The sequence below is a fragment of the Eleginops maclovinus genome, chromosome 7 (genome assembly GCF_036324505.1).
Source record: "Eleginops maclovinus isolate JMC-PN-2008 ecotype Puerto Natales chromosome 7, JC_Emac_rtc_rv5, whole genome shotgun sequence".
Lineage (NCBI taxonomy): Eukaryota > Metazoa > Chordata > Actinopteri > Perciformes > Eleginopidae > Eleginops > Eleginops maclovinus.
The window spans coordinates 9,969,951-9,982,918 of record NC_086355.1 but is presented as its reverse complement, the minus strand read 5'-3'; the positions used below and the strand labels follow the sequence as shown (position 1 = coordinate 9,982,918).

At 37.7% G+C, this 12,968-nt stretch overlaps 1 protein-coding gene across 2 annotated transcripts; it reads right to left on the bottom strand.

The window, feature by feature from the left end:
• Positions 1–212: 212 nt before the first annotated feature.
• hnrnpa3 (heterogeneous nuclear ribonucleoprotein A3) lies at positions 213–6,977 on the bottom strand. 2 transcript variants are annotated; one of them, XM_063887227.1, is made up of 11 exons: positions 6,886–6,977; positions 5,528–5,650; positions 5,254–5,400; positions 4,962–5,172; positions 4,785–4,874; positions 4,601–4,669; positions 4,221–4,268; positions 3,944–4,081; positions 3,704–3,820; positions 3,525–3,598; positions 213–1,569 (listed from the first exon to the last, which is right to left on the bottom strand). In XM_063887227.1, the coding sequence occupies exons 1-10, from the start codon at positions 6,889–6,891 to the stop codon at positions 3,540–3,542; spliced, it is 1,008 nt and encodes a 335-aa protein (XP_063743297.1). In that variant the 5' UTR covers positions 6,892–6,977; the 3' UTR covers positions 213–1,569; positions 3,525–3,539. The 2 variants fall into 2 exon arrangements, with proteins under 2 accessions (XP_063743297.1, XP_063743296.1); XM_063887226.1 differs by lacking the exon at positions 213–1,569 and adding an exon at positions 2,227–3,423.
• Between the last annotated feature and the right edge of the window lie 5,991 nt (positions 6,978–12,968).

Sequence of the window (12,968 nt, the reverse complement as noted above, 5' to 3'; positions counted from 1 at the left end):
ACGAGCTCTACATGCACTCTCACACACAAACACCACCTTTGATCACCAAGCCCATTAACTGGTATCATGACAAACATCCGAGGCTGTGTGGCAAGGTGAACTGGTGAGAGACTCAAGGCTGTCTGTGAATATAGAAAACCATTTCCCATTTAGAACAGGTCAAACTGGAATTTACAGCTCAGTATATGGCTTACAGAAATAAAACACTCAAATCACAAAAAACTTTTTTATTTTAAGAGCACAAGTCAAACTTAACACATTTACAGTTTAGCCAACATAGTTCACTGACACTTGGGTGCTTCTGCCAAGCAGTCTTTATTCCGTGAGAGTCGGTAATTATACATTCCTCTGCAGAAACACTATCCTTTAACTGATTGAGAAACATCAACAGGCAGTTTCTTTATTTTTCAGACCGAGTAGGCATCACCTGCTGAAATTCCACTGAGTGCGTGTATAAATTATTTCGTAAGCAAAACAATTTGGAGCAGGTAGTTATGGCGGTCATATTTCAAATTTTAAAAGTTCATAAAAAAGTTTTGGTAGCTATGCAATATGTAGATATAAAAATGTATAAGGATTTGTCATTGGAATAAATATTTAAACTTACCATGTTACCTGGTTACAAATAATGTGCAGTAGAAGCCAAATGTTTTTAGGAAAACTAACTTGGAAAAGTTTGACTCAAACTCCCAACTTAATTTAGGGGCTAAATTATCAGTCATTAATTAAAGCTTATAAGATAAAAGTTTTGTTTGTAGTATTTTTATGAAATGTCACAACCTTTTAGATGTTTCATGTAGCTTTATAATCAGCTTATAACCGTGCTGATTACCAGCCCTTTTTTAAAAATAAATAAATGCCATTACAAATATGACCTGCCTTTGCAGTAAGTATACCTGCAGCGTAAAAATCTGCTGTGTACATTGTTCTGCTTATTTACACATACTGACAAGCACATTAAGCACTGCATGAGAAATGATAGCTTGGTAATATGGTTATATATTAATGCCTCTGTGGCCATTTCTTTAGGTACAGCTGTAAAATGTAATGCAAATCCTAACTGTACTGCCATCTCTACTCTGTGCAAAGGAGTTTTTCCAGCGTCATTAGGCTGTTGATTCAATGTGTTTTAACACTGAGGTAAGTTAATCGTAGATCTGCTGTATTGAATTGTGATAGATTGCATAATGTAGGTGTGCCAGGGAGTGTTAATATTGTTTCTTTCCTGAGCATGATCATTTGTTTTCCCCTGAGTGTTTCAGCACCATCTACTTTATGAGGACTCTGACTGATAGCAAAGGTAATAAAACGGGTAAACGTATTTTGCCTGCAAGATATTCCCAGCTGTATGGTGAAGGTCACAGGCCGATTCAGGTCAAAGAGGAACAATACTGGAAGTCCTTTACCTTAAACGAACCCTTACACCTGTTGTTTCCCATGTGCGCTGTTAGATTACAAAATGAGCAGCCTTTGATAATATTTTGAAAAAAAGTCTTACCCATCCAGAACCTTCCATGTTATCAGGTCTTTACAGATTTTCAGCAAGAAGAGAATTCCTCTTTTCCACATCTGCAAATCAAGCAAAGTGGTTACTCTTACCTGCTTCATCTTCTTAAATCAGCTTTCTGTGAAATACTCACTCCCTTTTCTCGTTAATGTCTGAAATCTAGCACTTGTGGGTAAAACTGCAGTATCTCTGACTCAACAGGATCTCCAATGTGTCCAGGAACTAGTCTTTCTTCGCTAGCACCAGCTGCTGGAGGGTTTAGCTAGCCTTGACAGAGACAGACGCTCACTACCAGAAGCTTCCTCCATGGGCGTTGTGCTCGATGCTGCCTTCTCCCTTCTCTCTCAAAATGCTGCCTGGTCCACTGTGCTGGGGCTGAAGACGTCCTGTCTGACAGTCATCTGCAATCTTCCACACTAGCGATGCTGAGGGCTCAACTGCAGGTGCTTGTGGCCGTTATAATCCTACTTGCTCAAAACTGGCATAAGTGGTGTATGGGCCTTTGCCCTAGGACTATCCGAAACTCCCTTGTCATTGACATTTGTACAAATAAATTCAGTACATTTACAATTTCACACACAGAAGTCTTAAATACTCCCCAAAAAGAGGAGGAAGTGGTTCTGGACAGGCTAATTTGTATTACTTCACAGTCAAAATGTGTGCAGGCAACAGATAAATAACTCATGTAATTTCTTTCTGAACCAATGATGCACTGAACCTTTTGTCACTTTACTACACAATTTTATTCGGTCTTTTTCTTCTAATCCAAATATTCAAACAGTCTAAAATTCTGTGTGATTGAGGGATTCCCTTAATTCTAATCCAGACTGCTCACGTTTGTTGACACTGGTTCTACTAAGGATTTACATACTGTGCTTCACATAAAAAAAAATAAAAATACACTTGACACTTGCAAATGAGCAATCATAATAACTAGGGCTGTCACTTTACGTTCGAGAATCGATTGTACAATCGATTGGCAAAGTGGTATGCAAACTGTGTGATCGTGAGTTCCATCACAGCAGCACTACAATTATGAAGGGGGCATATGCAGACTCAGTATCTTCTGGTCCACGGTCTGTTGTGGGGAATGTAGCGATCCTGTATGTTGGCTAATCCTCAAGTGAATTTTAAGTTTTATTTTCAAACTATTTAACAATCGCCTGCCTATGCGAAATGTGTTTCATATTCATAATGGTAAACACAGCCAGAAGCCTGCAGTGATGTTTTTCGTCATTGATGTTATGGCAGTCCATACTGCTTATTGTTTTTCAAGAATGCTCCTGTTTGTTATACACAAACTTCACGCAACTTGTACGTCTCTTGCGCCCTCTTTACGTTCGTCCTAATGGCAGTGTGTTGGCCTTTATTTTGAAAATTGAAACGTAGACGTGGATAATCGATTCTACAATCAATTCAATGAAAATTTAAGCCTAAAAAAATCAATTGTGATTTATTCAAAAAGTGACAGCCCTAATAATAACTCAAGAAACAAAATAACATTTCATTCTAGCTCATGCTATCTGAGGGCCTGATTATACTATTCTATATGACAGAAACCCGGTTCAAAGACAAGATTAACAGAAAGTCATATAAAAAAAAGATAAAAGATCTGACTTCAGATTAAAAAAAAAAAAAAGAACTCTTCACCCATGATACCATAGGCACAATATACACACTTCAGACGCACAGAAGAAAAATAGCTGGGTAGGGAAACATCTATCACAATTAGGGAGGAATATCATCTGAACTCCTTTTTTGTGTATACAGTCCTTCTTCCATAAACCAATTTAGCTGCAGTAATGTCTGACTTGAGTGTTCCTCTAATGCTTTCAGATGACTGCCTCAAAGTAACCTGCGGCTTTCCTGACATTTCCTTTGCTCATCTCCTCGCCTCTCCTGCTAAGAACTGAAGCCTGTTGAATGGATACAGGATAGAACAAATAGTTATTCTGCACTTTCATGGGCTCACTCTGTACTGTGCTACGAGGGTGTTGTTGAACTGAATGCAACTTACCAAAACATGGTATAATTAATATCGCCGTGAGCCATAGCCTCCTCCGCCGCTGCCGCCACTGGATCCATAGCCACCTGCAGTTACAGATTAGTCCCCACAAAATACGTTGGATACTTTTCAGCAGATATGATGTTATGTCACTACATGCTTCATCCTGAGAATTGAATGGTAACACTCACCACCATATGGTCCACCTGAGTTTCTGCCACCAAAGTTGTTTCCCTTCATGGGCCCATAGTTGGACTGCTGACCACCATAGTTTCCAAAGTCATTGTAATTTCCACCTCCTCCATATCCTAAAAAATGTCCATTTTAAAGTTGAGTCTTGATTTTCTGGTGTTTAGTACAGCCAGTTTTCTAATAATAACATCTAATACTTAGTTTAACAATCACAATACCTCTTTTAAATGTTATTTTACCTCCGTCATTGCCTCCGTATCCTCCATCACAGTTTCCACCATATCCACCTCCCTGGTTGCCATACCCTGGACCACCACCTCCATACCCCCCTCTGCCACCTCCATAACCTGGTCCTCCACTATAATTACCTCCTTGACCTAGAACAGTGAAACACAAAGCAAACTTACAACATAACCTTGTAACTCCTTCAGAACTGTGACATGAATAGTTCATGCTTTGGATCAATGCAACACTCCTTTCGCCTCCTCCTAAAGTAGATTTGTATAAAAAACTCACCATTGTCAAAATCATCGGCATAACCACCTCGTCCTCCACCATAGCCTCCTAAAGCACAAGTGTAAAATAGAGTAATGCATTAAAGCTGAAGAGCTGTATTGTAGATGTGTTTCTTTGCAACTCTAAGGCATGGAAACTACACATGAAAATCAATAGTGAACCTTCACTAAACTGTGGAGCGAGTTTTACCATATAGTTATAGCTACGCCACATTCATAAAAGAAGTAAGAGATACAACAGTTATACTTTCTTTAGAGTGTCAGTGTAGTAGTAAAACTTAGATCCTGCAACCCACTCTTCCTTCCACATCCCTATTAAATGCATCTGCTTGTGTAATTAGGGCCAGAAGAACTTTAGTCTGGCATTCAATTACTACTCACCTCGACTGAAGTTGCCACCACCTCCAAAATTACCTCTCCCCATGAAGTTTCCAGATCCTCCGCTCCTGCCTGATATGTACAAAAGTGTCAATTTAGACCCCTTAAAAACATCAAAAACTGACAGCTGAGAAGAGTCTACATTAAATGGGCAGTAGGAATAATTTCACATTTATGGTGTGCTTACCCCTGCTAGTGGACATCGTACTCATTTCCTGTTTTGAGAGGGCTTTTCTGACCTCACAATTGTGGAAATTAATCGTGTGGAATTTCTGGGCTGAAAGCAAAACAAGAACAATGCACTGACAAACCATTACTAAATGCTGCCTGAAAGCTGTGTTAACTCTAAAGTCTAAACACATACCAACAATTTTGTCCACAGTATCATGGTCGTCAAAGGAGACGAAGCAGAATCCTCTCTTCTTCCCAGTGGAGCGCTCCTCTATGATGTCAATGCATTCAATCTTTCCATATTTCTCAAAATGCTCCCTGATGTGGTACTCCTCGGTATCTTCTTTGATCCCACCGACAAAGATCTTCTTGACGGTCAGATGGGCGCCTGGTTTATTGGAGTCCTGAAAAAGGATGCATCAATGAGCACCCAACAAACACCAACATGGCTGTAGTTTCTGCCCTCAGGACAAGGATTCGTTTACCTCTCTGGACACGGCCCTCTTGGGTTCAACAACACGACCATCGACTTTATGAGGCCTTGCTGTCATGGCAACGTCGACTTCTTCTACAGCAGCATATGTCACAAAGCCAAACCCTCTTGATCGCTTAGTGTTAGGGTCCCGCATCACCTACAAAAAACAAAAGATACACACAATGGTAGTGATAACAGTTTAACAAGACAGTGGCTTTAAAAATTAATAGTGTTTCTTATTGTACAGGCCATAATGCCACACATAATAAAAAAACAATACGTACCACACAATCTGTAAGAGTTCCCCATTGTTCAAAATGAGCCCGTAAACTCTCCTCGGTTGTTTCAAAGCTCAGTCCTCCAATAAACAGCTTTCTGAGCTGCTCAGGTTCTCTAGCTTCACGCTCCTATAAAGGCATAGCAAGAAAAAAATATAATTGCTGCTGTAAAGAGTGTAACATCAAATAATAAGTATAATACAACTACTGCATGGTGGAAGTTACTACCCTCTACTGGGAGGATTGTGGCCCTTCCACCCTGGACAACTATTCGACCTGCTCCCCTCTGGCAGGAGGCTGCAGTCCATTAGGACCAAAGCCTCCCCCCAGCTTTTTCCCTTCCACAGCCTCATAAACAAGGCCCCTACTCACACTAACCCAGTCCACAAATATAATGCACATCTTGTGAACATATTGTTCTTTTTTAATACTGTGAGCCATATTCATCTCTCTGAATATATTTTGCACATTTCTATATATCCCTATCTCTCTAAAAATATGCACGACCCTCCACTCTAAAATATAATATACTGCAGCTTGTCATATATTAATTATGTTTCATTTCTTTTGTATATTTTTATTTGGTGTAAATACATGTCGTTATTCTTTTCTTAATGTTATTTTTTAAAATATATTTACTTTTTATTATCATTCTCTTTTTTTATCTTCTCTTATTTTCTTTTGTTGTTAATGTTTGCACCACCTCACACCAAAGTAGATTCTTAGTATGTGTAAACGTACTAAACTGGATTCTGATTTTCTCGCGGATTGATGAATGGACACAAATATCAGCACCCTGCTAATACATTGTTTTCATATTCCCTTTCACTCGTTCAAGCGACAGACTGAGCTATGTTCAATTTTAAATATCATTGTCGTGTTAAATACAATTGTCCAAAAAAAGCACAAACACTTATATTAACATTGATAATACAGTAAACAACAGCTGGGTAAGCCTGAGGGGCCTCAGCAATGACGTTAGCGTTTACGTTAGCTTGCTTTAGTAATGCTGCAGGTTGAGCCTTGCGTTATTACAAAAACACCATTTATTTATTGTCTATATTGAGAAAATGCAATTCAAACAAAGCCAACAACAACGTTCATGCAACAGTCAAATAAAACTGAAACACAACAGAGCTTTTGGCTGGTTTTGACGACCATTAGCTTATCGTATTTTAGCTGCAAGGCTAGCTACTGTAAACAGCGGTGACTTTGGGTCAACGTTTGAGCTACATAAAAGCATCACGTTTTAAAACAAGACCATGCATTCATTCGTTACTTTTATAACTATTTTTAACGAGTAAGTGTTGCTTTAATGCAATTTAAATAACCTTATTTAATTCACAGAATTTGCGAGAACTCACCTCCATTTTGATGTTGAGTGATGAAGCGGGTCACGTGATCAGGTGGTGGGTGTCGTGTAGGGTGTGTGTGTGTGTGTGTGTGTGTGTGTGTGTGTGTGTGTGTGTGTGTGTGTGTGTGTGTGTGTGTGTGTGTGTGTGTGTGTGTGTGTGTGTGTGTGTCCTTCTTCTTCTTCTTCTCTCGATTTATTGGTGATCGCAAACATCTTAAAGGTGTATGCCGCCACATACTTTAGAAGAGTGTGTATCGTCATGTCATTCACCATGGATGGCTGTGCAACCACGATTTAATCTATTTTTACATTATTCTGACCAACTCTGTTTCACTTACAGGGCCTTCCGTTGAAGCTCTTACCCATCTCCTTCTTGCACTATTTATTTTATTTATGTTATGTTCTTCTTGAACACTTATATATTTCATTGTTGGAGGAGCCCGGGACTTTAGATTGTCATTGCCATAACTACACTGTAGCTGCTGTGTATATGACAGTAAAACCTTTGACTCCTTCTATTCCCAGTATCCATATCAGGTTCCCTGGTCTGTCCTGGAAAATAATCTAAACTAAAAAAAAATGACAGTACATGAAAGCTATTGTGGCTCAAATAGATAATGGTACAAACATGATTGACACGTGGGATTGTTCTACTAAAAAACTGTTTTTGCCCATTTTGGCTGAATGTATTTGATTATTTGCGCCATCTACTGGTTATACAGGTCTTGACAGAACAGTTCATTCTCACCCAGCCTATGAATTGATTTGGCAGACTTCAGTCCTTAAGAAATGGAACAATTAAGTCACAAGGGACATAGTGGAGTGCTGTTTACAAGTAGAAAACATACATGGGGTGGGTTTCTATAGTAGCCTTACCCACACGTGATGTTAATTAATTAAGATCTTTGGGTGTGGATTTATTTTCATGGCCATTTCTCAACTGATTCAATTGCTAATAAACACATATTTTAATCAATATTGTAGTCTGCCATTTGAGACAGTTTTTTCAATTAAATAATAGGCTGTGGGCCTTTTGAGTGTAGATTCATAACAAAGCCAATTCAAAGTGAATTAACAACCCCAAATAAAAATAAATGGATATCTTAGTATGAGAAGGACAGCCAGGATTTACAGACAGTACGGTGCACTGTTTTTTAGTTTGTTTTTTTTACCACCACAAGCATGCATTTAGCCACACATGGTTCCTGTTCCCTAATGCATTTCTTCATTGTTTGGCACCCTAGTTTGAATTTCGCAACTTAACTCCTTGCCACATGACAAACAGTTATTCAACGTTGTAACTGATACTAAACATTAGAACTACAGTGTGAGTTCATTTCAATACTATAAACAGTAGGCCTAGGTTTCCAGTTTTAACAGAGTATCATTATTTGTATAAGTTGGTGTTTAAAGTAAGGCAGCTTACAGAAATAGCACAATTATGAAAGGCAGATAGAAGTGCTGCAATACTGAAAAGGAAAAGTGGAACACACATAATAGGCGAAGTAAATTAACTTCACAGAGTTGTATATTCACTGGAATGCTATGTATCGTAATGTAAGGAGGTATTCTGTTTGTGTATTTGTTATATCATTGACTCAAACAGCGCTTTCATTGTTAACATTAATTCATTATAACACATCAGCATGATGTTAAGCATTAAGCATACATTTCTCAGAAAAAAGGACCTCAGAGCACAAGGGTTTAATGTGTAACAAGGCTGATATTCAAGCTATATTCAGCTGTAATTGTGAAAACATGACATACATCTGTGTTTTCAAATCAAGTCAGATCTCTCTGACAATAATACTGGACCAGGCAAGGGGCAATGATTTATGAGCCAGATGCTACTGAGCCTGTTGAAGCTGACCAGCGTCCGAATATATGACTGTTTTATGGTTAAGACAATGTCTGTCATTAACTTTATTGTAGTGTGTGAGGAAAATACAGCCCCAATAAAAAGGGTAATGTTTTTCTGACACTGTTAATGATGAGTATTTACGATCAGTCCATAGTTCAAATTCACATGCAGGCTGTATATTGCCCTTCTTATTCTACATAAATTCCTGTATTTGTTTAAAGATTATCATTATATTTGTAAGATAACAACACCAGCCAATGGAGCAAAAATGACTGTTGAATTAAATGTTAAAAATATGCGTAATCCCAGCCGGTTTACAGTTTTTACTGTGGACTACATTTTTCTTTTAATTGAGCTCCTAATGAGTGAGAGGAATTGGTAACATTATTTCTTCTTCTGAGTATATACAGAGGGCTACCCTTGTTTAGGGTGCATTATTGTAAGCGGTAACACTAATATCCCATTATTTTTATTGTGTAACATATTTATTTTTGATGCCTTGCAACATGGGAACATGTGTAAAAATCATTTTCGTCTCTAAAGAGTGGATACTGATGAGATTGGTAATGGTACTGCACACCATAAACAGCTGCTATATATTATCTGTGTATTTGCTCTGGATGCCTGTTCAGCAATACCAATGTGAATCTGTCTGTGTGAAGTACAGCAGATGGTGGGACTATTTTCCAAATGTCAAGGTGATTTTTTGTCTTTGTTTGAATTGTGACAACAAGGAGTCACAACCCAAACAAGCATTTGTATGCATTGTGTAATCAAGCAACAAAAACGTGCACCCTATTCGGTCGGAGAACTGATCTGCAGGCCTTGTTACTGAAGCTTCTATTTGAATGGAAATGCATACAATTACCATGTATAAATCAACTTTTACAGCTGAGGTGTTTATTAAACGAAAATGTTTAAAATCCTTAATTTCATTAATATAGGAGATTTTTTTAAAGGTAGTTTCAATGTGTTAATTAATGTCAGAATCTGATATGTATTACCATGTCTCATTGGAGGAAATAAAGTGATTGCTATATCACCATACTTTACACTACAGACTTTCACATGATATTATTTCATATTTCTCTGCATTTACTAAAACAATTGATCAAACATGTGTACAGCGATTTATATAAGATTGCTGTAAATTGAATAATTAATAGCAATATATTCATATTTCAAGCAAGACAAACTGATTTGACATTTTTAATATTCTAATGAAATGGGTTTTAAAAAACTACCAAACAGTGAATACATGAGTTAGAATTTGGTAATCTTAGTAAAATGCAACATCTAAATGCTGATGTACCTTTGCCTTAATGACATGGACAACTTTAATTTGGATTTCTTTTAAATTAATTTAACTTTGCCATTTTTATTCAAGTAGTGGATACTTCTTACAACACTGCCAGTAGTATTTGCATTTTCAAGTTGATGTTTGTAAATTACTTATTCCACCAAGACTGAAATCACTGTATGTCAAGTTTCAGAATAACAGTTGTCTAACAAACTGCATTCCTTTGATAACAACAACTTATCACTAACAAATGTGCATTATGGCTTGTGATATGATAAAGTTAATGTACCTTGATCCTAACATTGTATTACACTTGGTCATTACCATATCCCTGAGTGAGTCACAATGATCAAATGCCCTGCAATCATTACTGTACCTGATAAATAATCTGATAATTAAAAGCCTACATCTCTGTTTTTGCTAGGTGGAGCTGAGCTGAGTGCAGGGAGAGCAAACAGTACAGTATCAGCCTCTCACAGATGTAGTTTGATGGATGCTCTGTGTACACCTCCTCGCCCCAACCTCAGGACAACATGTTTGTTTGGTTGTTGATCACACCCCACAGTCTTTGTACCTAACTGCCCCCTGACAGAAAGATATATCACAGGTCCCACACACTGCTACCTGCCAGGGACATTTCTATTCTGTGCACTTGTCGTGGTTGCTTTGTCTTTTAATATGACATTTTAAGATACAGGTTTTTATTTCTTCAGTCTCATCTCCTGTTTTACCACTGTGGTTTAGCATATTCATCGCTAATTCGTATTCCAGTTGGCTTAAACTGGGTCAAGCGCTGGAAAACTGAGGTTTAAATGCAATTAGCAGTTCACTTACATTAAATGGGGTGAAAAATTAATAAAAGTAATACTTAATGACACCAGTAAAAAAGTCTAAGTTTGCTCTGATTTACCATATCTTGATTGTAATTTTTTCTGTGACAAATGAGTGATATAACGATTCCCTGCAATAGAGGGGGATGACATCCTGGTGTGGACTAAAAGGCAGCACTTAGACCCACGATTAAATAATTAATACAGGTTTTATACCCATTTTACACCTCCAAATTATGGTTTGCCATATATCTGAGACGCAGCGGCCGAAGAGTACCATGTCAGCAAAAATTTCATGTACAGTAAATCTTTGTGAGGGAGGAGCCAGGGGCTGCAAATCATCTGTGAGGTGAGGGATGGCATGAAAATAACCTTTCCCCCTTTTATTATTATCAGGTGGCGAAGGGTGAAAATATAGAGCACGGCAACACACACTCGTACACACTCACTTATCAAATTGTATCATTTTTGACCTTTCTAGCGGTTTAATTGGATTAGATCAATATAGCATTGCTGCTCTGATTGCACTCAGTTCAGTTATATAGGAAGTGCTTCAACAGTAGGTGGCACCATATCATAATGCTCCTCAAGGTGCCAGTGTCAAGGATCTTACATACAAGACCAGCCTAAACCAGCAGGGTTTCTATTCCAATAATTCCCCTTAATCCACTCTAACAAAAAAATGCTTGCATGATCAAACACAAGCTTCGCTATTTACACAGAGCAAATAACAACACTAACATCTAATCTATAAATGATGGCCATATTGTGCCTGATGTTCAGCGTCCTCTAGATGGCACCATGGTCCATGAAAAGACAGACCTTTTATTTTCGAATCATATCACCTTGTAAATGTCAAACAATGTTCCTCGACACTAAATTATTATTTTCCCCTTGTGTCACAGCTCTGTCTACTTGATTATCTGCAATCATTTTGAAACCATAATTTCATTTGTTTCTATTTGTTTCCTTAATTAATGTAATTGGGGAAAACATTTTTATTATTGGCCTGTTAGCTGTTGCGTAGCAAAATTGGGGAGGATGTAAGTTAATGTGTTTATTTACAGATAATAGACAGATATAGATAGACAGAACAGAACACAGTTTTATGCTGTTACTGTTTTTATCACCCTTTAGGCTGCACATGTCTGTTTACTCTGTCTTATCATATGTCACTGAAATATTTTTATGAACTAAATGTCCTAGCAAACCTTATCCCTCTCTGGCTGTGTGCCTGGGGTGTTAGGGTTGACCTTGTCCTGAGAAAGCAGTCTTGGCTCCATGACTCCATTAGGGAAGCCTGCCTGCCATAAGGTAGACGGACATACGCAAGTGGAAACTCTGAGGAAATGGAGATTCAGAGCAGGGAAACCAAAGAGTCAATTTAGTCACTGTCTACTACCTTTTCGCATGCAAGTACAAAGCCAATCTCACACGTCGGTGTTGAGTACAATCTCTCTCCAAGGAATTTAGGGAAAGAACAATTCCTAGCATCTGTTTCCTGCTCACTTGCATACAGGAAACTGGGTGTAAATCATAATGAATATAAATAGAATCAGCATTCAATTTACAGGAGCTGAAGTTGGTGCAGTGGCCTTGCATTTGGTCCTTACAGTGCCTTAATGTACATAATCTACAGTAAGGGTTACAATTGGACATATCACTGCATCAGATTCATCACATCACATTCATGTGCTTTCAAACTGGAAACATACCAAAGACTGTGTTTTTCTAACCTTAAAATGTCTTGTTTAGCAGGAAAATAGCATAAAACAACCATATTCTTTATACGAACAATTTATTTTCTATATTTCAAATATTTATACCTATTAAAGATTCAATTTCCTCATAGAGTTTGACCTCAAAGTACACACTATAATATATAATATACTATAATAATTCAAATACATTTTCAGAGTTCAAAATAATAGTCATGTGGCTCTCTCATTTAAAATGTCTCAGTACTCTGCCGTTTACAGATTGATTTTTGGAATGAGGGAAAAGTTGACATATTATTTAATGTTTATCCTTTTTGAAGTAAATGAACAGATTATCATATGCATATTTGTATTTACTGTGTGTACTGTTTAATGTCTATCCTC